Raw genomic sequence first — 24826 nt, 5'->3', positions numbered from 1 at the left:
TCTGCCCCCTTGTACTCTAGTCCTTTAGATATAAAGGCCAGCATTCCATTAGCCTTCTTGATTATTTTCTGCACCTGTTCATGACACTTCAATGATCTATGTACCTGAACCCCAAAGTCCCTTTGGAGATCCACTGTTTTTAACTTTTTACCATTTGGAAAGTACCCTGTTCTATCCTTTCTTGATCCAAAGTGGATGACCTCACATTTGTCTACATTGAATTCCATTTGCCACGATCCCCATGTACAGTCCCAGGGTTAGAATCCCCGTGTACAGTCCCAGGGTTAGAATCCCCATGTACAGTCCCAGGGTTAGAATCCCCGTGTACAGTCCCAAGGTTAGAATCTCTTTATACAGTGCAGAGGGTGCAGTCGGAAAATGTCTGCCTGCGTGTGTAAATTGTCTTCAGTCGGTTGTATCTGTGTGTAGCATGCTTGTAATTTCCTTCTGTGTCTCGAATGTGTGTTGTTTGTGTGTAGTTTGAGTGTGTAATTTGTGTCTGTGTGTCGTGTGTGTGTACTATGTGTAGTTTGTGTGTCTAATATGTGTCTGTGTAGTGTGTCGTATTTGTGTGTGTAGTTTGTGTCTGTGTTTGTTTGTTTACAGTTTGTGTCTGTGTGTAATCTGCCTGTGTTGTTTGTATGTGTGTAATTTCTGACCGTTTGTAGCATGTGTGTTGTTTGTATGTGTGAGTTAGGTATTTTTCATTCGTTCATGGGATGTGGGTGTCGCTGGAGGGCCAGCATTTATTGCCCATCCCTAACTGCCCTTGAGAAGGTGGTGGTGAGCCGCCTTCTTGAACCATGCAGTCCATGTGGTGAAGGTTCTCCTACAGTGCAGCGAGGAAGGGAGTTCTAGGATTTTGACGCAGCGACGATGAAGGAACAGCGATATATTTCCAAGTCAGAATGGTGTGTGACTTGGAGGGGAACGTGCAGGTGGTGTTGTTCCCATGTGCCTGCTGCTCTTGTCCTTCCAGGTGGTAGAGGTCATGGGTTTGGGAGGTGCTGTCGAAGAAGCCTTGGCGAGTTGCTGCAGTGCATCCTGTGGATGGGACACACTGCAGCCACAATGTGCCAGTGGTGAAGGGAGTGAATGTTTAGGGTGGTGGATGAGATGCCAATCAAGCGGGCTGCTTTGTCCTGGATGGTGTCGAGCTTCTTGAGTGTTGTTGGAGCTGCACTCGTCCAGGCAAGTGGAGAGTATTCCATCACACTCCTGACTTGTGAACTGGGAACTGAGGTTAAGGGATATGTCAGTTGAGATGCAGTGGCAGACATTTAATGGGATATTTCATAACACTCAGCAAAGATACATTCCAGTGAGAAAGAAAGACTCTCGGGGAAGGACGTACCATCCGTGTCCAACTAAGGAAGTTAAAGATAGTATCAAATTGAATGAAAAAGCATACAATTCCGCAAAGATTAGTGACAGGTCAGAAGATTGGTCAAAATATTAAAAAACAGCAAAGAATGACTAAAAGAATAATGAGGGAGAGATTTGAGTGCGAGAGAAAGCTAGCTGGAAATATAATAACAGATAGTAAGAGTTTCCACAGGTATTTAAAAAGAAGAGTAAGTAAAATGAGTGTTGGTCCTCCAGAGAGTGAGTCTGGGGAATTAATAATGGAGAATAAGGAAATGGTGGATGAATTGAACAGATATTTCGCGTCCGTCTTCACTGTAGAGGATACAAATAACATGCCAGAAATAATTGTGGATCAAGAGGTGAAAGGGAGGGAGGAACTTAAAACATTTACAATCACCAGGGAAAGGGTTTTGAAAAAAATATTAGATCTAAAAGCTGACAAGTTCCTCGGTCCTGACGGACTTTATCCGAGGGTATTAAAAGAAATGGCTGCAGAGATAGTTGGTGCATTGGTATTAATTTTCCAAAATTCCCTAGGTTCTGGAAGGGTCCCATCAGATTGGAAAATAGCGAATATAACTCCTCTATTCAAGAAAGGAAGGAGACAGAAAGCCGGAAACTACAGGCCAGTTAGCTTAACATCTGTCATGGGGAAAATGCGAGAATCTATTATTAAGGAGGTTCTAGCAGGGCACTTAGAAAATCTCAATGCAATCAGGCAGAGTCAACACGGCTTTATGAAAGGGAAATCGTGTTTGACTAATTTATTAGAGTTCTTTGAGAAAGTAACAAGCAATGTGGAAAAAGGGGACCCTGTGGATGTGGTGTGCTTGGAGATCCAGAAGGCTTTTGACAAGGTGCCACACCAAAGGTGACTACACAAAATAAGAACTCATGGTGAAGGGGGTAACATATTTGCATGGATAAAGGATTGGTTAGCAAACAGGAAACAGAGAGTCGGCATAAATGGGTCATTTTCAGGTTGGCAAGATGTAACAAGTGGAGTGCCACAGGGATCAGTGCTTGGGCCTCAACTATTTACAATCTATATCAATGATTTGGATGAAGGGACCAAATGTATTGTTGCTAAATTTGAGAATGAGACAAAGGTAGTTCGGAAAGTAAGTTGTGAAGAGGACATAAGGAGTTTATAAAGGGATATCGATAGGTTAAGTGAGTGAGCAAAAATTTGGCAGATGGAGTATAATGTGGGAAAATGTGAACTTGTCCACTTTGGCAAGAGGAATAGAAAAGCAGTATATTATTTAAATGGAGAGAGATTGCAGAACTCTGAAGTACAGAGGGATCTGGGTATCGTAGTACATGAATCACAGAAAGTTAGTATGCAGGTACAAGAAGTGATTAGGAAGGCAAATGGAATGTTGTCATTTACTACAAGGGGAATGGAATATAAAAGTGGAAATGTTTTACGACAGCTGTTCAGGGCATTCTTGAGACCACATCTAGAATACTGTGTGCAGTTTTGGTCTCCTTATTTAAGAAAGTACGTAATTGCTTTGGAGGCGGTTCAGAGAAGGTTCACTCGACTGATTCCTGACATGAGGGGGTTATCTTATGAGGAAAGGTTGGACAAGTTGGGCCTGTACACATTGGAGTTTAGAAGGATGAGAGGTGATCTTATTGAAACACATAAGATCCTGAAGGGACGAGAAGGGATAGATGTTGAGAGGATGTTTCCCCTTGCGGGAGAGACTAGAACTAGGGGCCACAGTTTAAAAATAAGGGGTCTCCCATTTAAGATGGAGATGAGGAGAATTTTTTTCCCTGAAGGTTGTGAGTCTGTGGAACTCCCTTCCCCAGAGAGCGGGGGAGGCAGGGTCATTGAATATTTTTAAGGCTGAGTTAGATAGATTCCTGATTATCAAGGGAGTCAAATGTTATAGTAGGTAGACGGGAAAGTAGGGTTGATGTCACAATCAGATCAGCCATGATCTTATCAAATGACAGATCAGGCTCGAGGGGCCGAATGGCCTACTCCTGCTTTTAATTCGTATGTGCATACGAGTGAGGAATATGCCGCGACATGAGGTTACAGATTGTGTTGGATTCCAATTCTGCTGCTGCTGATGGCCCACAGCGCCTCACAGATGCCCAGTTTTGAGCTGCAAGATCTGTTCTGAATCTATTCCATTTAGCACGATGGCAGTGCCACACAACACGTTGGATGGTGTCCTCAGTGTGAAGACGGGACTTGGTTCCACAAGGACTGTGCGGTGGTCACTCCTACCAATACCGTCATGGACAGATGCTTGCCTTGTTTGCCCTCCCCAATTGCATTACCTCACACTTCTCTGGATTGAATTCCATTTGCCACTTTTCTGCCCACCTGACCAGTGCATTGCTATCTTCCTGCAGTCTACAGCTTTCCTCCTCACTCCCAACCACACGGCCAATTTATGTATCATCTGCAAACTTCTTGATCAAGTCCTCCACATTCAAGTGTAAATCATTAATATATACCACAAAAAGCAAGGGACCCAGTACTGAGCCTTGAGGAACCCCACTGGAAACAGCCTTCCAGTTGCAAAAACATCCGTCAACCATCACCCTTTGTTTCCTGCCACTGAGCCAATTTTGGATCCGACTAGCCACTTTCCCTTTGATCCCAAGGGATTTTACTTTTTTGACCAGTCTGCCACGTGGGACCTTGTCAAAAGACGTGTTAAAATCCATGTATACTGCATCAAACGCGTTGCCCTCATCGACCCTCCTTGTTACCTCCTCATAAGAGTCAATCAAGTTAGTCAGACACGACATTCCCTGAACAAATCCATGCTGACTGTCCTTGATTAATCCGTGCCTTTCTAAATGACGATTAATACTGTCCCTCAGAATTGTTTCCAATCATTTGCCCACCACTGAGGTTAGGCTGACTGGCCTGTAATTACTCAGTCTATCCCTTTCTCCCTTTTTAAACAATGCTACACTGTATTTAAAAGAAAGCTGACTTATTTGAGACTGATAGCGAACATTAAACTCCAGCCCAGTTATAGGGGTTATTATCAGAAATAAACCCTGTGGAAATGCATAAAAGATACCTGACCATATTAACTCTCTCTAATACACCTAACCCACGAATGTAGAAATGCATGATGGATATTTGACCATATTAACTGACCAGCTAATTCAATTTAAAGCTCACAGAATAGTTTCTCATGAAAATCACACAGAAGCACAATTGTGTTATTACTTTGAGCTCTCTCTCATGCTGATAACTGTCTGACTAACAGAACTGAATGACCATATAGCCTTGAGACTCGGTACAGACTTACTGATAATAAAGACAGTTTCTGAGGGAAAAGCACTTTCCCAGGCCTGTGTCCAAAATCACCAGACGGCCATGGGAACCAGAGGGTGGGTTTCCTATTTCGATTGACAAACTACCTGAACCAATAAAGAATGTACGTGTACGCCCATATTCCATGACAGGTGGCCGTTGTTAATGAACTGTATAAACATGAGCTGTTTCTTGAACTCAGCGAAGACGTATCATGAACCAGTGTTTGAGGGACACTTCCTCTTGTACAAGTTTCTTAATAAACTCTTGCTTGTCTGAATGAAGCGATTGGGAGTTAATGCATTGTATATAATAGGTAACATTAAGTTTAAGTTTTCGACAACCCCAACTATCAGAATGAACATAGTTCAGTCCTGGATGTGATTATGAACAGAATCCAACTCCTGTGGTAACATGTGAACTCGCTGGTGTGACTGCAGGTTGGATGACTGAGTGAATCCCTTCCCACACACGGAGCAGGTAAACGGCCTCTCCCCAGTATGAACTCGCTGGTGAATCAGCAGGTTGGTTGACTGAGTGAATCCCTTCCCACACACGGAGCAGGTAAACGGCCTCTCCCCAGTGTGAGTACATTGGTGTCTCAGCAGAGCATTCCTGCTTTTAAACCTCTTCTCACAGTCAGAACATTTAAAAGGTCTCTTATCAGTGTGAACAAGTTGGTGTTCAATGAGACTGGATGAACAAGTGAATCCCTTCCCACACACGGAGCAGGTGAACGGTCTCTCCCCAGTGTGAACTCGCTGGTGTTTCATCCGGTCGCCTGAATGATTGAATCCCTTTCCACACTCTGCGCAGATGAACGGCCTCTCCCCGGTGTGAACTCGCTGGTGTCTCAGCAGGGCGGATGACTGAGTGAATCCCTTCCCACATGCGGAGCAGGTAAACGGCCTCTTCCCAGTGCGAGTACATTGGTGTCTCAGTAGAGCATTCCTGCTTTTAAACCTCTTCTCACAGTCAGAACATTTGAAAGGTCTCTTATCAGTGTGAACAAGTTGGTGTTCAATGAGACTGGATGAACAAGTGAATCCCTTCCCACACACGGAGCAGGTGAACGGTCTCTCCCCAGTGTGAACTCGCTGGTGTTTCAGCCGGTCGGCTGAATGAGCGAATCCCTTCCCACACACGGAGCAGGTGAACGGCCTCTCCCCGGTGTGAACTCGCTGGTGTCTGAGCAGGGCGGATGACTGAGCGAATCCCTTCCCACACACAGAGCAGGTGAACGGCCTCTCCCCAGTGTGAACTCGCTGGTGAATCAGCAGGGCGGCTGACTGAGCGAATCCCTTCCCACACTCTGCGCAGGTGAACGGCCTCTCCCCGGTGTGAACTCGCTGGTGTCTCAGCAGGGTGGATGACTGAGTGAATCCCTTCCCACACACGGAGCAGGTAATCGGCCTCTCCCCAGTGTGAGTACGTTCATGTCTCAGTAGAGCATTCCTGCTTTTAAACCTCTTCTCACAGTCAGAACATTTAAAAGGTCTCCTATCACTGTGAACAAGTTGGTGTGAAATGAGGCTGGATGAACAAGTGAATCCTTTCCCACACACGGAGCAGGTGAACGGATTCGCCCCAGTGTGAACTCGCTGGTGTTTCAGCAGGGTGGATGACTGAGTGAATCCCTTCCCATATGAGGAGCAGGTAAACGGCCTCTCCCCAGTGTGACTGCGTCGATGAGTTTCCAGCTGGGATGGGTAATTGAATCCCTTCCCACAGTCCCCACATTTCCACGGTTTCTCCGTGGTCCGGGTGTCCTTGTGTCTCTCCAGGTTGGACGATCAGTTGAAGCCTCGTCCACACACAGAACACGTGGACGGTTTCTCCCCGCTGTGAATGGTGCGATCTTTTTTCAGGCTGTGTAACTGGTTAAAGCTCTTTCCACACTCAGTGCACTGGAACACTCTCACTCGGGTGTGTGCGTCTCGGTGATTTTACAGTCACACTGATGTTTGAAATCTTTTCCCACAGACAGAACAGACAAACATTTCTCCTTCCACATTCAAAGGCCGATGATATTCAGGTCCTGATGAATCGAGTGACTCGGTCAGATTGACATGAGGTTTGGTTTGAGTTTCCCGTCTGTGAATCCTCCCCTTCCAATCCCCTGTAAAAGGAGTTTACAAAAGTCCTCACTGTAAATACAGGATAGAAATTCAGAACAGAAAATTCTCGTTTCTACAGAATATTCTTCCCGCTCATTCCCGCAGACTGCAAATCCCAATCCCACACACTCTCCCTCCTCCCTGTGCTGAAATCCAAACCCATCGCACCATCCCCAACATATTTCATTCCATCTGAGTTAACTCTCCCTCCCGCTGAAGGTGCTGACTCTGGCTGGGTTCAGATCTGCACCCACTGGTTCGTCTCTCTCTCCTCCCCTGAAGGTGCTGACTCTGACTGGGTTCAGTTCCACACTCACTGGTTCCCCTCTCTCTCCTCCCCTGAAGGTGCTGACTCTGACTGGGTTCAGTTCCACACTCACTGGTTCCCCTCTCTCTCTCTCTCTCTCTCTCTCTCTCTCCCCTGAAGGTGCGGACTCTGACTGGGTTCAGTTCCACACTCACTGGTTCCCCTCTCTCTCCTCCCCTGAAGGTGCTGACTCTGACTGGGTTCAGTTCTGCACTCACTGGTTCCCCTCACTCTCTCCCCTGAAGGTGCTGACACTTCCTGGGTTCAGATCTGCACTCACTGGTTCCACTCTCTCTCCTGCCCTGAAGGTGCTGACTCTGGCTGGGTTCAGTTCCACACTCACTGGTTCCATTCTCTCTCCTCCCCTGAAGGTACTGACTCTGACTGGGTTCAGTTCCACACTCACTGGTTCCCCTCCCTCTCCTCCCCTGAAGGTGTTGACTCTGACTGGGTTCAGTTCTACATTCTCTGGTGCCCCTCTCTCTCCTCCCCTGAAGGTGCTGACTCTGACTGGGTTCAGTTCGACACTCACTGGTTCCCCTCTCTCTCCTCCCCTGAAGGTGCTGACTGACTGGGTTCAGTTCCACACTCACTGGTTCCCCTCTCTCTCCTCCCCTGAAGGTGCTGACTCTGACTGGATTCAGTTCTACAGTCACTGGTTCCCCTCTCGCTCCTCCCCTGAAGGTGCTGACTCTGACTGGGTTCAGTTCTGCACTCACTGGTTCCCCTCTCTCTCCTCCCTGAAGGTGCTGACTCTGACTGGGTTCAGTTCTACACTCACTGGTTCCCCTCTCTCTCCTCCCCTGAAGGTGCTCACACTGACTGGGTTCAGTTCTACACTCACTGGTTCCCCTCTCTCTCCTCCCCTGAAGGTGCTGACTCTGACTGGGTTCAGTTCAACACTCACTGGTTCCCCTCTCTCTCCTCCCTGAAGGTGCTGACTCTGACTGGGTTCAGGTCTGCACTCACTGGTTCCCCTCTCTCTCCTCCCCTGAAGTTACTGACTCTGTCTGTGTCTTCCAAACACTCTGTCCCTCCCTATATACTGTCCATCTGCAACATCTCCCAATTTTGGTGATGGGCTCTCCTTGACCTATCTCCAATTCTCCCTCTTATACAAACGCTCACGAACACATCCCAATTTTTCTTTGAATGAGACGCTCTGTGACCCGTAACCATTTCTACTTCCTTGACAGACGTTCCCTGATCCATCATCATTCAGGTCTGGTTTTGAGCAGGTGGGGCGGGGCGGGGGAGGAGGAAAGAGATAATGTTCACTCTTTTATATTGGGGTCTGGGGATAATGTTCACTGTTTTATATTGGGGTCTGGGGGGGGATAATGTTGACTGTTTTATATTGGGGTCTGGGGGGATAATGTTCACTGTTTTATATTGGAGTCTGGGGGGATAATGTTCACTGTTTTGTATTGGGGTCTGGGAGGGATAATGTTCACTGTTTTATATTGGGGTCTGGGGGGGATAATGTTCACTGTTTTATATTGGGGTCTGGGGGGATAATGTTCACTGTTTCATATTGGGGTCAGGGGGGGATAATGTTCACTGTTTATATTGGGGTCTGGGGGGGATAATGTTCACTGTTTTATATTGGGGTCTGGGGGGATAATGTTCACTGTTCTATATTGGGGTCTGGGGGATAATGTTCACTGTTTTATATTGGGGTCTGGGGGGGATAATGTTCACTGTTTTATATTGGGGTCTGGGGGGGATAATGTTCACTGTTTTATATTGGGGTCTGGGGGGGATAATGTTCACTGTTTTATATTGGGGTCTGGGGGGGATAATGTTCACTGTTTTATATTGGAGTCTGGGGGGGATTATGTTCACTGTTTCATATTGGGGTCAGGGGGGGATAATGTTCACTGTTTTATATTGGGGTCTGGGGGGATAATGTTCACTGTTTTATATTGGGGTCTGGGGAGGATAATGTTCACTGTTTTATATTGGGGTCTGGGGGGATAATGTTCACTGTTTCATATTGGGGTCTGGGGGGGATAATGTTCACTGTTTTAAATTGGGGTCTGGGGGGGATAATGTTCACTGTTTTATATTGGGGTCTGGGGGGATAATGTTCACTGTTTTAAATTGGGGTCTGGGGGGGATAATGTTCACTGTTTTATATTGGGGTCTGGGGGATAATGTTCACTGTTTTATATTGGGGTCTGGGGGGATAATGTTCACTGTTTTATATTGGGGTCTGGGGGGGATAATGTTCACTGTTTTAAATTGGGGTCTGGGGGGGATAATGTTCATTGTTTTATATTGGGGTCTGGGGGGGGATAATGTTCACTGTTTTATATTGGGGTCTGGGGGGGATAATGCTCATAGTTTTATATTGGGGTCTGGGGGGGGATAATGTTCACTGTTTTATATTGGGGTCTGGGGGGGATAATGTTCACTGTTTTATATTGGGGTCTGGGGGGGATAATGCTCATAGTTTTATATTGGGGTCTGGGGGGGGATAATGTTCACTGTTTTATATTGGGGTCTGGGGGGGGATAATGTTCATAGTTTTATATTGGAGTCTGGGGGGGATAATGTTCACTGTTTTATATTGGGGTCTGGGGGGGATAATGTTCACTGTTTTATATTGGGGTCTGGGGGGGATAATGTTCACTGTTTTATATTGGGGTCTGGGGGGGATAATGTTCACTGTTTTATATTGGGGTCTGGGGGGATAATGTTCACTGTTATATGTTGGGGTCTGGGGGATAATGTTCACTGTTTTATATTGGGGTCTGGGGGGGGATAATGTTCACTGTTTTATATTGGGGTCTGGGGGGATAATGTTCACTGTTTTATATTGGGGTCTGGGGGGATAATGTTCACTGTTTTATATTGGGGTCTGGGGGGGACAATGTTCACTGTTTCATATTGGGGTCTGGGGGGATAATGTTCACTGTTTTATATTGGGGTCTGGGGGGATAATGTTCACTGTTTTATATTGGGGTCTGGGGGCGAAAATGTTCACTGTTTTATATTGGGGTCTGGGGGGATAATGTTCACTGTTTTATATTGGGGTCTGGGGGCGATAATGTTCACTGTTTTATATTGGGGTCTGGGGGGATAATGTTCACTGTTTTATATTGGGGTCTGGGGGCGATAATGTTCACTGTTTTATATTGGGGTCTGGGGGGGATAATGTTCACTGTTTTATATTGGGGTCTGGGGGGGATAATGTTCACTGTTTTATATTGGGGTCTGGGGGGGATAATGTTCACTGTTTTATATTGGGGTCTGGGGGGGATAATGTTCATAGTTTTATATTGGGGTCTGGGGGGGATAATGTTCATAGTTTTATATTGGGGTCTGGGGGGGATAATGCTCATAGTTTTATATTGGGGTCTGGGGGGGGATAATGTTCACTGTTTTATATTGGGGTCTGGGGGGGGATAATGTTCATAGTTTTATATTGGAGTCTGGGGGGGATAATGTTCACTGTTTTATATTGGGGTCTGGGGGGGATAATGTTCACTGTTTTATATTGGGGTCTGGGGGGGATAATGTTCACTGTTTTATATTGGGGTCTGGGGGGATAATGTTCACTGTTATATGTTGGGGTCTGGGGGATAATGTTCACTGTTTTATATTGGGGTCTGGGGGGGGATAATGTTCACTGTTTTATATTGGGGTCTGGGGGGATAATGTTCACTGTTTTATATTGGGGTCTGGGGGGATAATGTTCACTGTTTTATATTGGGGTCTGGGGGGGACAATGTTCACTGTTTCATATTGGGGTCTGGGGGGATAATGTTCACTGTTTTATATTGGGGTCTGGGGGGATAATGTTCACTGTTTTATATTGGGGTCTGGGGGCGAAAATGTTCACTGTTTTATATTGGGGTCTGGGGGGATAATGTTCACTGTTTTATATTGGGGTCTGGGGGCGATAATGTTCACTGTTTTATATTGGGGTCTGGGGGGGATAATGTTCACTGTTTTATATTGGGGTCTGGGGGGGATAATGTTCACTGTTTTATATTGGGGTCTGGGGGGGATAATGTTCACTGTTTTATATTGGGGTCTGGGGGCGATAATGTTCACTGTTTCATATTGGGGTCTGGGGGGGATAATGTTCACTGTTTTATATTGGGGTCTGGGGGGGATAATGTTCACTGTTTTATATTGGGGTCTGGGGGGGATAATGTTCACTGTTTTATATTGGGGTCTGGGGGGATAATGTTCACTGTTTTATATTGGGGTCTGGGGGGGATAATGTTCACTGTTTTATATTGGGGTCTGGGGGGGGATAATGTTCACTGTTTTCTATTGGGGTCTGGGGGCGATAATGTTCACTGTTTTATATTGTGGTCTGGGGGGATAATGTTCACTGTTTTCTGTTGGGGTCTGGGGGTGATAATGTTCACTGTTTTATATTGGGGTCTGGGGGTGATAATGTTCACTGTTTTATATTGGGGTCTGGGGGGGATAATGTTCACTGTTTTATATTGGGGTCTGGGGGATAATGTTCACTCTTTTATATTGGGGTCTGGGGATAATGTTCACTGTTTTATATTGGGGTCTGGGGGGGATAATGTTCACTGTTTTATATTGGGGTCTGGGGGCGAAAATGTTCACTGTTTTATATTGGGGTCTGGGGGGATAATGTTCACTGTTTTATATTGGGGTCTGGGGGCGATAATGTTCACTGTTTTATATTGGGGTCTGGGGGATAATGTTCACTGTTTTATATTGGGGTCTGGGGGGATAATGTTCACTGTTTTATATTGGGGTCTGGGGGCGATAATGTTCACTGTTTTATATTGGGGTCTGGGGGATAATGTTCACTGTTTTATATTGGGGTGTGGGGGGATAATGTTCACTGTTTTATATTGGGGTCTGGGGGCGATAATGTTCACTGTTTTATATTGGGGTCTGGGGGGGATAATGTTCACTGTTTTATATTGGGGTCTGGGGGGGATAATGTTCACTGTTTTATATTGGGGTCTGGGGGCGATAATGTTCACTGTTTTATATTGGGGTCTGGGGGGGATAATGTTCACTGTTTTATATTGGGGTCTGGGGGGCATAATGTTCACTGTTTTATATTGGGGTCTGGGGGGGATAATGTTCACTGTTTTATATTGGGGTCTGGGGGGATAATGTTCGCTGTTTTATATTGGGGTCTGGGGGGGATAATGTTCACTGTTTTATATTGGGGTCTGGGGGGGATCATGTTCACTGTTTTATGTTGGGGTCTGGGGGGATAATGTTCACTGTTTTATATTGGGGTCTGGGGGGATAATGTTCACTGTTTTATATTGGGGTCTGGGGGGGACAATGTTCACTGTTTTATATTGGGGTCTGGGGGGATAATGTTCACTGTTTTATATTGGGGTCTGGGGGGAATAATGTTCACTGTTTTATATTGGGGTCTGGGGGTGATAATGTTCACTGTTTTATATTGGGGTCTGGGGGGGATAATGTTCATTGTTTTATATTGGGGTCTGGGGATAATGTTCACTGTTTTATATTGGGGTCTGGGGATAATGTTCACTGTTTTATATTGGGGTCTGGGGGGGATAATGTTCACTGTTTTATATTGGTGTCTGGGGATAATGTTCACTGTTTTATATTGGGGTCTGGGCGGGATAATGTTCACTGTTTTATATTGGGTCTGGGGGGATAATGTTCACTGTTTTCTATTGGGGTCTGGGGGGATAATGTTCACTGTTTTATATTGGGGTCTGGGGGGATAATGTTCACTGTTTTCTGTTGGGTTCTGGGGGGGATAATGTTCACTGTTTTATATTGGGGTCTGGGGGGGATAATGTTCACTGTTTTATATTGGGGTCTGGGGGGGATAATGTTCACTGTTTTATATTGGGGTCTGGGGGGGATAATGTTCACTGTTTTATATTGGGGTCTGGGGGATAATGTTCGCTGTTTTATATTGGGGTCTGGGGGATAATGTTCACTGTTTTATATTGGGGTCTGGGGGGATAATGTTCACTGTTTCATATTGGGGTCTGGGGGATAATGTTCGCTGTTTTCTATTGGGGTCTGGGGGGATAATGTTCACTGTTTTATATTGGGGTCTGGGCGGGATAATGTTCACTGTTCTATATTGGGGTCTGGGGGGGATAATGTTCACTGTTTTATATTAGGGTCTGGGGGGGATAATGTTCACTGTTTTATATTGGGGTCTGGGGGCGGATAATGTTCACTGTTTTATATTGTGGTCTGGGGGGATAATGTTCACTGTTTTCAGTTGGGGTCTGGGGGGGATAATGTTCACTGTTTTCTATTGGGGTCTGGGGGGACAATGTTCACTGTTTTATATTGGGGTCTGGGGGGATAATGTTCACTGTTTTATATTGGGGTCTGGGGGATAATGTTCACTGTTTTATATTGGGGTCTGGGGGGATAATGTTCACTGTTTTATATTGGGGTCTGGGCGGGATAATGTTCACTGTTTTATATTGGGGTCTGGGGGGGATAATGTTCACTGTTTTATATTGGGGTCTGGGGGCGATAATGTTCACTGTTTTATATTGGGGTCTGGGGGGGATAATGTTCACTGTTTTATATTGTGGTCTGGGGGGATAATGTTCACTGTTTTCTGTTGGGGTCTGGGGGTATAATGTTCACTGTTTTATATTGGGGTCTGGGGGTGATAATGTTCACTGTTTTATATTGGGGTCTGGGGGGGGATAATGCTCACTGTTTTATATTGGGGTCTGGGGGGATAATGTTCACTGTTTTATATTGGGGTCTGGGGGCGATAATGTTCACTGTTTTATATTGGGGTCTGTGGATAATGTTCACTGTTTTATATTGGGGTCTGTGGGGGGGATAATGTTCACTGTTTTGTCTTGGGGTCTGGGGGGGGATAATGTTCACTGTTTTATATTGGGGTCTGGGGGATAATGTTCGCTGTTTTATATTGGGGTCTGGGGGGGATAATGTTCACTGTTTGATATTGAGGTCTGGGGATAATGTTCACTGTTTTATATTGGGGTCTGGGGGGATAATGTTCACTGTTTTATATTGGGGTCTGGGGATAATGTTCACTGTTTTATATTGGGGTCTGGGGGGTTAATGTTCAGTGTTTCATATTGGGGTCTGGGGATAATGTTCACTGTTTTATGTTGGGGTCTGGGGGGGATAATGTTCACTGTTTGATATTGGGGTCTGGGGATAATGTTCACTGTTTTATATTGGGGTCTGGGTGGATAATGTTCACTGTTTTATATTGGGGTCTGGGTGGATAATGTTCACTGTTTTATATTGGGGTCTGGGTGGATAATGTTCACTGTTTTATATTGGGGTCTGGGGGGATAATGTTCACTGTTTTATATTGGGGTCTGGGGGGGATAATGTTCACTGTTTTGTATTGGGGTCTGGGGGGATAATGTTCACTGTTTTATATAGGGGTCTGTGGGGGATAATGTTCACTGTTTTATATTGGGGTCTGGGGGGGATAATGTTCACTGTTTTATATTGGGATCTGGGGGGGATAATGTTCACTGTTTTATATTGGGGTCTGGGGGGGATAATGTTCACTGTTTTATATTGGGGTCTGGGGGGGATAATGTTCACTGATTATATTGGGGTCTGGGGATAATGTTCACTGTTTTATATTGGGGTCTGGGGGGGATAATGTTCACTGTTTTATATTGTGGACTGGGGGGATAATGTTCACTGTTTTCTGTTGGGGTCTGGGGGGATAATGTTCACTGTTTTATATTGAGGTCTGGGGATAATGTTCACTGTTTTATATTGGGGTCTGGGGGGATAATGTTCACTGTTTTATATTGGGGTCTGGGGGGTATAATGTTCACTGTTTTCTATTGGGATCTGGGGGGACAATGTTCACTGTTTTTTTTGAGGTCTGGGGATAATGTTCACTGTTTTCTATTGGGGTCTGGGGGGACAATGTTCACTGTTTTATATTGGGGTCTGGGGGGATAATGTTCACTGTTTTATATTGGGGTCTGGGTGGATAATGTTCACTGTTTTATATTGGGGTCTGGGGGGGATAATGTTCACTGTTTTATATTGAGGTCTGGGGATAATGTTCACTGTTTTATATTGGGGTCTGGGGGGGATAATGTTCACTGTTTTCTATTGGGGTCTGGGGGGATAATGTTCACTGTTTTATATTGTGGTCTGGGGGGATAATGTTCACTGTTTTCTGTTGGGGTCTGGGGGGTATAATGTTCACTGTTTTATATTGGGGTCTGGGGGGGATAATGTTCACTGTTTTATATTGAGGTCTGGGGATAATGTTCACTGTTTTCTATTGGGGTCTGGGGGGATAATGTTCACTGTTTTATATTGTGGTCTGGGGGGATAATGTTCACTGTTTTCTGTTGGGGTCTGGGGGGTATAATGTTCACTGTTTTATATTGGGGTCTGGGGGGGATAATGTTCACTGTTTTATATTGAGGTCTGGGGATAATGTTCACTGTTTTATATTGGGGTCTGGGGGATAATGTTCACTGTTTTATATTGGGGTCTGGGGGGTTAATGTTCAGTGTTTTATATTGGGATCTGGGGATAATGTTCACTGTTTTATATTGGGGTCTGGGGGGGATAATGTTCACTGTTTTATATTGGGGTCTGGGGGGATAATGTTCACTGTTTTGTATTGGGGTCTGGGGGGGATAATGTTCACTGTCTTATATTGGGGTCTGGGGGGGATAATGTTCACTGTTTTATATTCGGGTCTGGGGGGGATAATGTTCACTGATTATATTGGGGTCTGGGGATAATGTTCACTGTTTTATATTGGGGTCTGGCGGGGATAATGTTCACTGTTTTATATTGGGGTCTGGGGGATAATGTTCACTGTTTTATATTGGGGTCTGGGGGGTTAATGTTCAGTGTTTTATATTGGGGTCTGGGGGGATAATGTTCACTGTTTTATATTGGGGTCTGGGGATAATGTTCACTGTTTTATATTGGGGTCTGGCGGGGATAATGTTCACTGTTTTATATTGGGGTCTGGGGGGGATAATGTTCACTGTTTTATATTGGGGTCTGTGGGGGATAATGTTCACTGTTTTATATTGGGGTCTGAGGGGATAATGTTCACTGTTTTATATTGGGGTCTGGGGGGATAATGTTCACTGTTTTATATTGGGGTCTGTGGGGGATAATGTTCACTGTTTCATATTGGGGTCTGTGGGGGATAATGTTCACTGTTTAATATTGGGGTCTGGGGGGGATAATGTTCACTGTTTTATATTGGGGTCTGTGGGGGATAATGTTCACTGTTTAATATTGGGGTCTGGGGGGGATAATGTTCACTGTTTTATATTGGGGTCTGGCGGGGATAATGTTCACTGTTTTATATTGGGGCCTGTGGGGGATAATGTTCACTGTTTTATATTGGGGTCTGAGGGGATAATGTTCAGTGTTTTATATTGGGGTCTGAGGGGATAATGTTCACTGTTTTATATTGGGGTCTGGTGATAATGTTCACTGTTTAATATTGGGGTCTGGGGGGATAATGTTCACTGTTTTATATTGGGTTCTGGGGGGATAATGTTCACTGTTTTATATTGGGGTCTGGTGATAATGTTCACTGTTTAATATTGGGGTCTGAGGGGATAATGTTCAGTGTTTTATATTGGGGTCTGGGGGGGATAATGTTCACTGTTTTATATTGGGGTCTGGGGGGATAATGTTCACTGTTTTATATTGGGGTCTGGGGGTGATAATGTTCACTGTTTTATATTGGGGTCTGGGGATGATGTTCACTGTTTTATATTGGGGTCTGGGGGGGATAATGTTCACTGTTTTATATTGGGGTCTGGCGGGGATAATGTGCACTGTTTTATATTGGGGTCTGGGGGATAATGTTCGCTGTTTTATATTGGGGTCTGGGGGGGATAATGTTCGCTGTTTTATATTGGGGTCTGGGGGGGATAATGTTCACTGTTTTTTTGGGGGTCTGGGGGGATAATGTTCACTGTTTTATATTGGGGTCTGGGGGGATAATGTTCACTGTTTTATATTGGGGTCTTGGGGGGATAATGTTCACTGTTTTATATTGGGGTCTGGGGCATAATGTTCACTGTTTTATATTGGGGTCTGGGGGGATAATGTTTCCTGTTTTATATTGGGGTCTGGGGGGATAATGTTCACTGTTTTATATTGGGGTCTGGGGATAATGTTCACTGTTTTATATTGGGGTCTGGGGGGGATAATGTTCACTGTTTTATATTGGGGTCTGGGGATAATGTTCGCTGTTTTGTATTGGGGTCTGGGGGGGATAATGTTCACTGTTTTATATTGGGGTCAGGGGATAATGTTCACTGTTTTATATTGGGGTCTGGGGGGGATAATGTTCACTGCTTTATATTGGGGTCCGGGGGGGATAATGTTCAATGTTTTATATTGGGGTCTGGGGGGATAATATTCACTGTTTTATATTGGCGTCTGGGGGAGGAATATGTTCACTGTTTTATATTGGGGTCTGGGGATAATGTTCGCTGTTTTATATTGGGGTCTGGGGGGATAATATTTACTGTTTTATATTGGGGTCTGGGGGGATAATGTTCACTGTTTTATATTGGGGTCTGGGGGGATAATGTTCACTGTTTTATATTGGGGTCTGGGGCGGCACTCGGTGTTTTCGCAAGTCTGCGTCTCCTGCGCCTGCTCAGCTCACACTGTCCATCAATGGGCCTCTCCCACCCCTCAGCTCACACTGTCCAACAATGGACCTCTCCCACCCCTCAGCTCACACTGTCCAACAATGGGCCTCTCCCACCCCTCAGCTCACACTGTCCAACAATGGGCCTCTCCCACCCCTCAGCTCACACTGTCCAACAATGGGCCTCTCCCACCCCTCAGCTCACACTGTCCAACAATGGGCCTCTCCCACCCCTCAGCTCACACTGTCCAACAATGGGCCTCTCCCACCCCTCAGCTCACACTGTCCAACAATGGGCCTCTCCCACCTCTCTCTGAGTGGCTTTAAACAGATGGAACCCTGTGGGGTGGAGCAAACATTTCAACATTTGTTCGTAAAATGGATGAATTCAGGACAGGCAGCAGGGATTATTTGAGGAATAACACAGTGTGGTGATAAAGGGAATGCAGTGGGTGTTGTGTAGATGGATTGTCTGAAGGTGTTTGAGAAGGTGCCGCACAGGAGGCTTGTTGATAAAATTAAGGTTCACGGAATTGAAGGGAGTGGGGCAGTGTGGACAGGAAGTTGGGGAAAGGGCAGAAAAGAGAGAGTCGTGGATAATGGATATTGTTCAGACTGGAGGGATGTAAACAGTGGTGTCCCCCAGGGTCAGTGTTGGGACCATTGCTCTTCTCAATACAGGGAAATGATCTGGGCTCGGGTATATAGGGCACAAGATGAAAATCTCCAGATAATTCAAATGCCACCAAGATAGTGAGTGTGGGGAACTGTGAAGAGGACTGGAATTTATTATCCAGTGTCACGGACACTGGATAATAAATTGGACAGATAGATGGCAGATGAAATTTAATGCAGAGAAATGTGAAGTGATACATTTTGGGGAGAGGAAAAGTGAGAGGCTCCGTTGATAAAGCTGTTCAGAAACTATATCCCAGATTTTAATAAATAGGGGTGAATAGTGTTAATCATTGGTTATTGATTGCTGTACACTGTCCCAAACACTCCCAGGGCAGGTACAACACGGGTTAGATACAGAGCAAAGCTCCCTCGACACTGTCCCATCAAACACTCCCAGGGCAGGTACAGCACGGGTTAGATACAGAGTAAAGCTCCCTCTACACTGTCCCATCAAACACTCCCAGGGCAGGTACAGCACGGGTTAGATACAGAGTAAAGCTCCCTCTGCACTGTCCCAAACACTCCCGGGGCAGGTACAACACGGGTTAGATACAGAGTAAAGCTCCCTCTACACTGTCCCATCAAATACTCCCAACGCAGGTGCAGCACGGGTTAGATACAGAGTAAAGCTCCCTCTACACTGTCCCATCAAACACTCCCGGGGCAGGTACAGCACGGGTTAGATACAGAGTAAAGCTCCCTCTACACTGTCCCATCAAACACTCCCGGGGCAGGTACAGCACGGGTTAGATACAGAGTAAAGCTCCCTCTACACTGTCCCATCAAACACTCCCAGGGCAGGGACAGTACGGGTTAGATACAGAGTAAAGCTCCCTCTACATTGTCCCATCAAACACTCCCGGGGCAGGGACAGCACGGGTTAGATACAGAGTAAAGCTCCCTCTGCACTGTCCCATCAAACACTCCCGGGGCAGGTACAGGGTTAGATACAGAGTAAAGCTCCCTCTACACTGTCCCATCAAACACTCCCGGGGCAGGTGCAGCACGGGTTGAGATTCTGAGTGAAATATCCTGAAGCCCCGCCCACTCTGTTCCTGTACCAAGATGGCCGCGCGTGCGCAGTGACGCTCCCTCCTCCTGTACCAAGATGGCGGCCGGTTACCCCGGTAACCCGGGCCTGTCTCCGGGGAGAAGTCCCGCAGTTGCCGTCCGGCTACTCACACTCGGGACCAGAGGATCCGATTCGGGTCCTGCGGCCCCGCTCCATGTTTATAAGCCGTGGGGCGCAGCCTCCGCCCGGTTTCTCAGTGTCCTGTCCCCGGCCCCCCCACCTACCTGCTCCCGACCCTCCGACTCCGTCTGGCGACCGCGCAGAGCTTCTCCCGCGCCTGCGCGCTGGGCTCCTGGAGACGTCAGAGCCGAGGCCCCGCCCTCACCCACTGGCACCGCCCCCTCATGGAGCTGCTCCCTCGCGCGAGGCCCCGCTGGTTTTGGGCGGAATGAGACCGCGCGCTGTTCCTCCTCCCACTGCCTGTGGGAATGGGGCAGATATTTAAAGGGACAGGCACTCCCCTTTGATTATAGTTTAAGGTAAGGAATCTTACAACACCAGGTTATAGTCCAACAAATTTATTTTAAAATCACAAGCTTTCGGAGATTATCTCCTTCGTCAGATGAATGAATGAAAAGGTTCTCAAATCGCATATCTCATACTATGTTGGGACAGCATCACACCAATCAAAAGGTGTCGTTGTTCTTCAAACAGGCCAGTCACGGAGAACAGCACGTCCCAGTACACTAGATATACATTGTGTCTATTACACAGGCAGGCAGAAAGAAACTCAAAATGGCAGAGAGAGAGAGAGAATTTTAAAAAACATATAAATTTTTTCCCCCTTTTTGCTGGTGGGGTTACGTGTAGCGTGACATGAACCCAAGATCCCGGTTGAAGCCGTCCTCATGGGTGCGGAACTTGGCTATCAACTTCTGCTCGACGATTTTGCGTTGTCGTGTGTCTCGAAGGCCGCCTTGGAGAACGCTTACTCTCTCTGCCATTTTGGAACAAAGGCGAGTAAATGGAGTTGAGGTCCAGATCAGCCACCATCTAATAGAATGGTGGAACAAGCTGGAGGGTCTGAATGGCCTCCTCCTGTTCCCATGCTCATGAGTGATTAATGTTAGCGGTCTGGCAAGCACCACAAGTGGGGTCTAATCGCGTCGACCCCGCCCCCCACAACAGCTTGTTTCAACAACAATTTGCCCCTGTGCTAGATCCTGCGGTAAACTTTAAAGAGGAGAGGTGTGAAATATTGGATAAGGTGAACATAACGAGAGAGGAAGTACTGGAAGGACTGGAATCCTTGATTGTTCATAAGTCACCAGGGCCGGATGGATTGTTTCCGAAGCTCTTGACGAAAGCCAGGGAGGAAATAGCGGATGCTCTGAGGATCATTTTCCAATCCTCACTAGATACAGGGGAGCTCCCGCAGGACTGGAATACTGCAAACGTAGTACCATTGTTTGAATAGGGTACGAGGGGAAGGCCGAACAATTATAGGCTGGTCAGTCTTACCTCGGTGGTGGGCAAACTATTAGAATCAATACTGAGAGATAGGATAAACTGTCACTTGGAAAGACATGGTTTAATCAGGGATAGTCAGCATGGATTTGTTCAGGGAAGGTCATGCCTGACAAATCTGATTGAATTCTTTGAGGAAGTGACAAGGAGGATTGATGAGGGTAGTGCAGTGGATGTTGTCTACCTGGAATTTGGTAAGGAATTTGACAAGGTCCCAAGTGGCAGACTGGTCAGAAAGGTAAAAGTCCATGGGATACAAGGAAATGTGGCAAATTGGATCCAAAAATTGGCTCAGTAACAGGAAACAAAGGATCAAAGTCGATGGATGTCTTTGCGAATGGAAATCCGTTTCCGGTGGTGTGCCACGGGGCTCAGTGTTGGGTCCCTTGCAGTTTGTGGTATATATTAATGATTTGGACTTGAATGTCGAGGGCATAATTTGCAAATTTGCAAGCAACACAAAAATTGGATGTGTGGTTGATAGTGAAGAGGATAGCTGTCGACTCCAAGAAGATATCAATGGGTTGGTGGTGTGGGCGGAAAAGTGGCAAATGGAGTTCAACCCGGAGAAGACTGGGGGGAACAACAGCACTTGGGGAAGGCAACCAGTAAAAGGGAATACGCAATAAACGGGAATATATTGAGAGGGGTCGAGGAAGTGAGAGACCTTGGAGTGCATGTGCACAGGTCCCTGAAGGTGGCAGTACAGGTAGATAAAGTTGTGAAGAAGGCACACGGAATGCTCTCCGTTATTAGCCGAGGTATAGAATACAAAAGCAGGGATGTAATGATGGAACTGTATAAAACGCTGGTAATGCCACAGCTGGAGTATTGTGCGCAGTTCTGGTCACCACATTACAGGAAGGACGTAATTGCTCTGGAGAGAGTGCAGAGGAGATTTACAAGAATGTTGCCAGGGCTTGAAAATTGCAGCTGCAAGGAGAGATTGGACAGGCTGGGGTTGTTTTCCTTGGAGCAGAGGAGGCTGAGGGGAGACTTGATTGAGGTGTACAAAATCATGAGGGGCCCAGGTTGAGGAGGCAGGAAGTACCTGTTTCCCCTAGCGGAGAGTTCAAGAACAAGAGGAAATAGATTTAAACTGATTGGCGGAAGGATTGGAGGGGACATGAGGAAAAGCTTTTTTTACCCAGAGGGCGGTGGGTGTATGGAATTCGGAGCCCGAATTGGTGGTAGAAGCAGGGACCCTCAACTCTTTTAAAAAGTACCTGGATCTGCACCTAAAGTGCTGTAAGCTGCAGGGCGATGGACCAGGTGCTGGGAGGTGGGATTAGAATGGGCACATGGTTGTTCTTCGAGCTGGCGCGGACACGATGGGCCGAATGGCCATCTTCTGTGCTGAATCTTTTCCATGGTTCTATGGTTCTATCCCTTTTCAAAGCACTGATGTTGTCTCCCTTCCCGTTAGGTATTTTCACCGCTGAATTTCATTTGCCCCTTTCTATAACTACTTTAATCCAAATTATATTATGATCACAATTACCCAGATGTTCTCCCAATGAAACTCAGTCCACTTGCCTTACTTCATTCCATAAAACTGGATCCAGCACCGCCTCCTTCCTCTTTGGGCGAGAAACAGACTGATTAAGAAAGTTCTACAAAACACATTTTAGGAATTTTTCACCCTCCTTGCCCTTTACGATGTTCTTCCCCCCAGTCTTCACTGTTTCTGTGGAAATAGTTCCAATATCTAACCCGAAGACAGTTTCCCTTCCTGGGCTTCATTCGATTGAATCTACACTGTGCTCTCGATGGCTTTAATGTAGTTTGTATAATGGGATGCACAAAGCTGCACACAATACTCTGGAATTGTGGGCCAACCCATGTTTTGTACAAATTTGTCATTGCTTCTTTATTTTTGCACTGTGTGACCCTACTTATAAAATTCAAAATGCTGTTTGCATTTGTTTATGATTTATGGAGCTGCCGTCACAATTCCATGGAATTATACATTTAAGTACTTAATTCTCACTTTTACTCAACATCATTCGGCGTCTTTTCATTAACTGTATACACAAATTCATTGATTTGCTTCCAATATCTATCACTTTACATTAAAATACAGCTTCCTCGTGTCTGCTCAATCCAGCCAAGCTGCCTGCATCGTTCTTTAATGTTGTTATAGTCTTCCTCATATTTTGCCAAACCCTGCTTTTGTTTCTCAGCAAAATTAGAGATTGTCTTAGTCCAAATCATCTCCAGAAACAGTGGGAGTCATTCCTTGATTAACCCGAGCACTGCTACCTGCTCCACAGTTTTAGATTTAATGATGGATTCTAAGAGTTTCTCCACAAACAAGATTGGAACCTTTGGTCTGCACGTATCCAATGGATTTCTCTCTCCCTCCCGTACCAAAAACAACAATCTAATTTCATACCAAGACACCACAATGTCAGAACATACGGGCCCTTTCTCAATCAGCCCCAGGGAGCAGTGATATCGCAGATTGGATGGCAAAAAGTGAATCAGCCCCTAACCGAAGAGACTAACTATTAAAGCTTCATCCGAGTCATCAGCCAGGGTGCAGTAAAATGAGTTAAAACCAAAGAGAAAAAAGACAATTAATTAATAAATCTTCATCTTAGTAACTGTAGCTGGTTTCATCTTAGATAGCAGACTCCCTGAAGGTTGCCTCACAGTGGGACAAACCTATTTCAATGTGCTGTCTGTGGACAAACCAATTTATGTTGTTCGAACAAAAAGATTTCCCCGAGTAGCTGCCGATGTTAATGTATCTCATCAAATCCGCCTATTATATAAATCTCTTTCTGATACAAGAATATTAGCCCAGAAATTACTTTTGCTCATACAGTGGACAACTAATGAACACATTCCAATGAAAATCAACAACAACTTGCATTCACAGACCGCCTTTAATGTAATAAACATTCCCAAGGGGATTCACAGGGACTGGAAGTAAAACAGGCACAAACGGAATCAGGAGGTATGATGAAATCCTTCGGCAAGGAGGGTTTAAGGGGGGTGTAAAACGAGAGACGGAGGGGATCAGGTTGGTTTTAGTTGTGTGGAGGAATGGCCAGCAATGGTGGGATGAAGACAGAGGAGGATGGTAAAGTATAACAATAACTACCTGGATTGATAAAGCGCCTTCAACATGGATAAAAATTAAAGGTGCTTCACAGAGAGATAATCAGACAAAAATGGACCCCAGACAAAGATGGGGATATTCGTTGAGGGACAAAAGTATGGAGCAAGAGATGGGTAGAAAGAAAGAAAGAAAGTTGCATTTATACAGCGCATTTCACAATCTCAGTCTGTCTCAAAGTGCTTTGCAGCCAAAGAAATACTGTTCTAATGTAAGAAACACAGCGGCCAAACTGCACACAGCAAGATCCCACAAACCGTAATTTGAAATTGAGAAGATCATCTGGTTTTAGTGATGTTGGTTGAGGCATAAATATTGGCCCAGACCACCGGGGAGAACTTCCCTGCTCTTCTTCGAATAGTGCCATGGGATCTTGTACATCGACTTGAGGGGTCAGACTGGCCCTCGGTTTAACGTCTCATCTGAAGGACAGCACCTCTGACAGTGCAGCATTACCTCAGTACAGCACTGAAATGAAGATATTGTGTTCAACTCTCTGGAGTGGGTCTATGAACCCACAACCTTCTCAACTTCTAACTCAGAGGCAAGAGTGCCACCCATTGAATCACAGCTGACATTGAAAGGGAGTAATGTAGATGGAGGGGCTTAGGGAGCACATTCTGGGGCGTGGCTGTGGCTTAAGGATCAGCTGCCAAAAGTCGGGCAAAGAGACTGTGGATACACAAGCAGCCAGAGGTGGACGAGAAGGGCGAGGGACTGTAAAGATGGAGGAGATTGCAGAGATAGGGAGGGGTGAGGCTCTTATGTATT

At 45.8% G+C, this 24826-nt stretch overlaps 1 protein-coding gene across 1 annotated transcript; it reads right to left on the bottom strand.

Annotated features, from left to right (window-relative positions):
- Window positions 1-1271: 1271 nt before the first annotated feature.
- LOC137315781 (zinc finger protein 135-like) lies at window positions 1272-19620 on the bottom strand. Its single transcript, XM_067980269.1, has 2 exons — window positions 19575-19620; window positions 1272-6440 (listed from the first exon to the last, which is right to left on the bottom strand). The coding sequence occupies exons 1-2, from the start codon at window positions 19618-19620 to the stop codon at window positions 5035-5037; spliced, it is 1452 nt and encodes a 483-aa protein (XP_067836370.1). The 3' UTR covers window positions 1272-5034.
- Window positions 19621-24826: the final 5206 nt, after the last annotated feature.

This window comes from Heptranchias perlo, unplaced genomic scaffold (assembly GCF_035084215.1).
Source record: "Heptranchias perlo isolate sHepPer1 unplaced genomic scaffold, sHepPer1.hap1 HAP1_SCAFFOLD_56, whole genome shotgun sequence".
Lineage (NCBI taxonomy): Eukaryota > Metazoa > Chordata > Chondrichthyes > Hexanchiformes > Hexanchidae > Heptranchias > Heptranchias perlo.
Note: the sequence above shows the minus strand (reverse complement) of the source record. Positions and strands in the feature narration are given on the sequence as shown.

Coding starts and splice junctions, on each gene's coding strand:
- LOC137315781 (XM_067980269.1), bottom strand. CDS start 19,620: ATGGAGCGGGGCCGCAGGACCCGAATCGGATCCTCTGGTCCCGAGT. Junction 6,441..19,574: donor CGGATCCTCTGGTCCCGAGT/GTGAGTAGCCGG, acceptor ACCTGGAGAGAC/ACAAGGACACCCGGACCACG.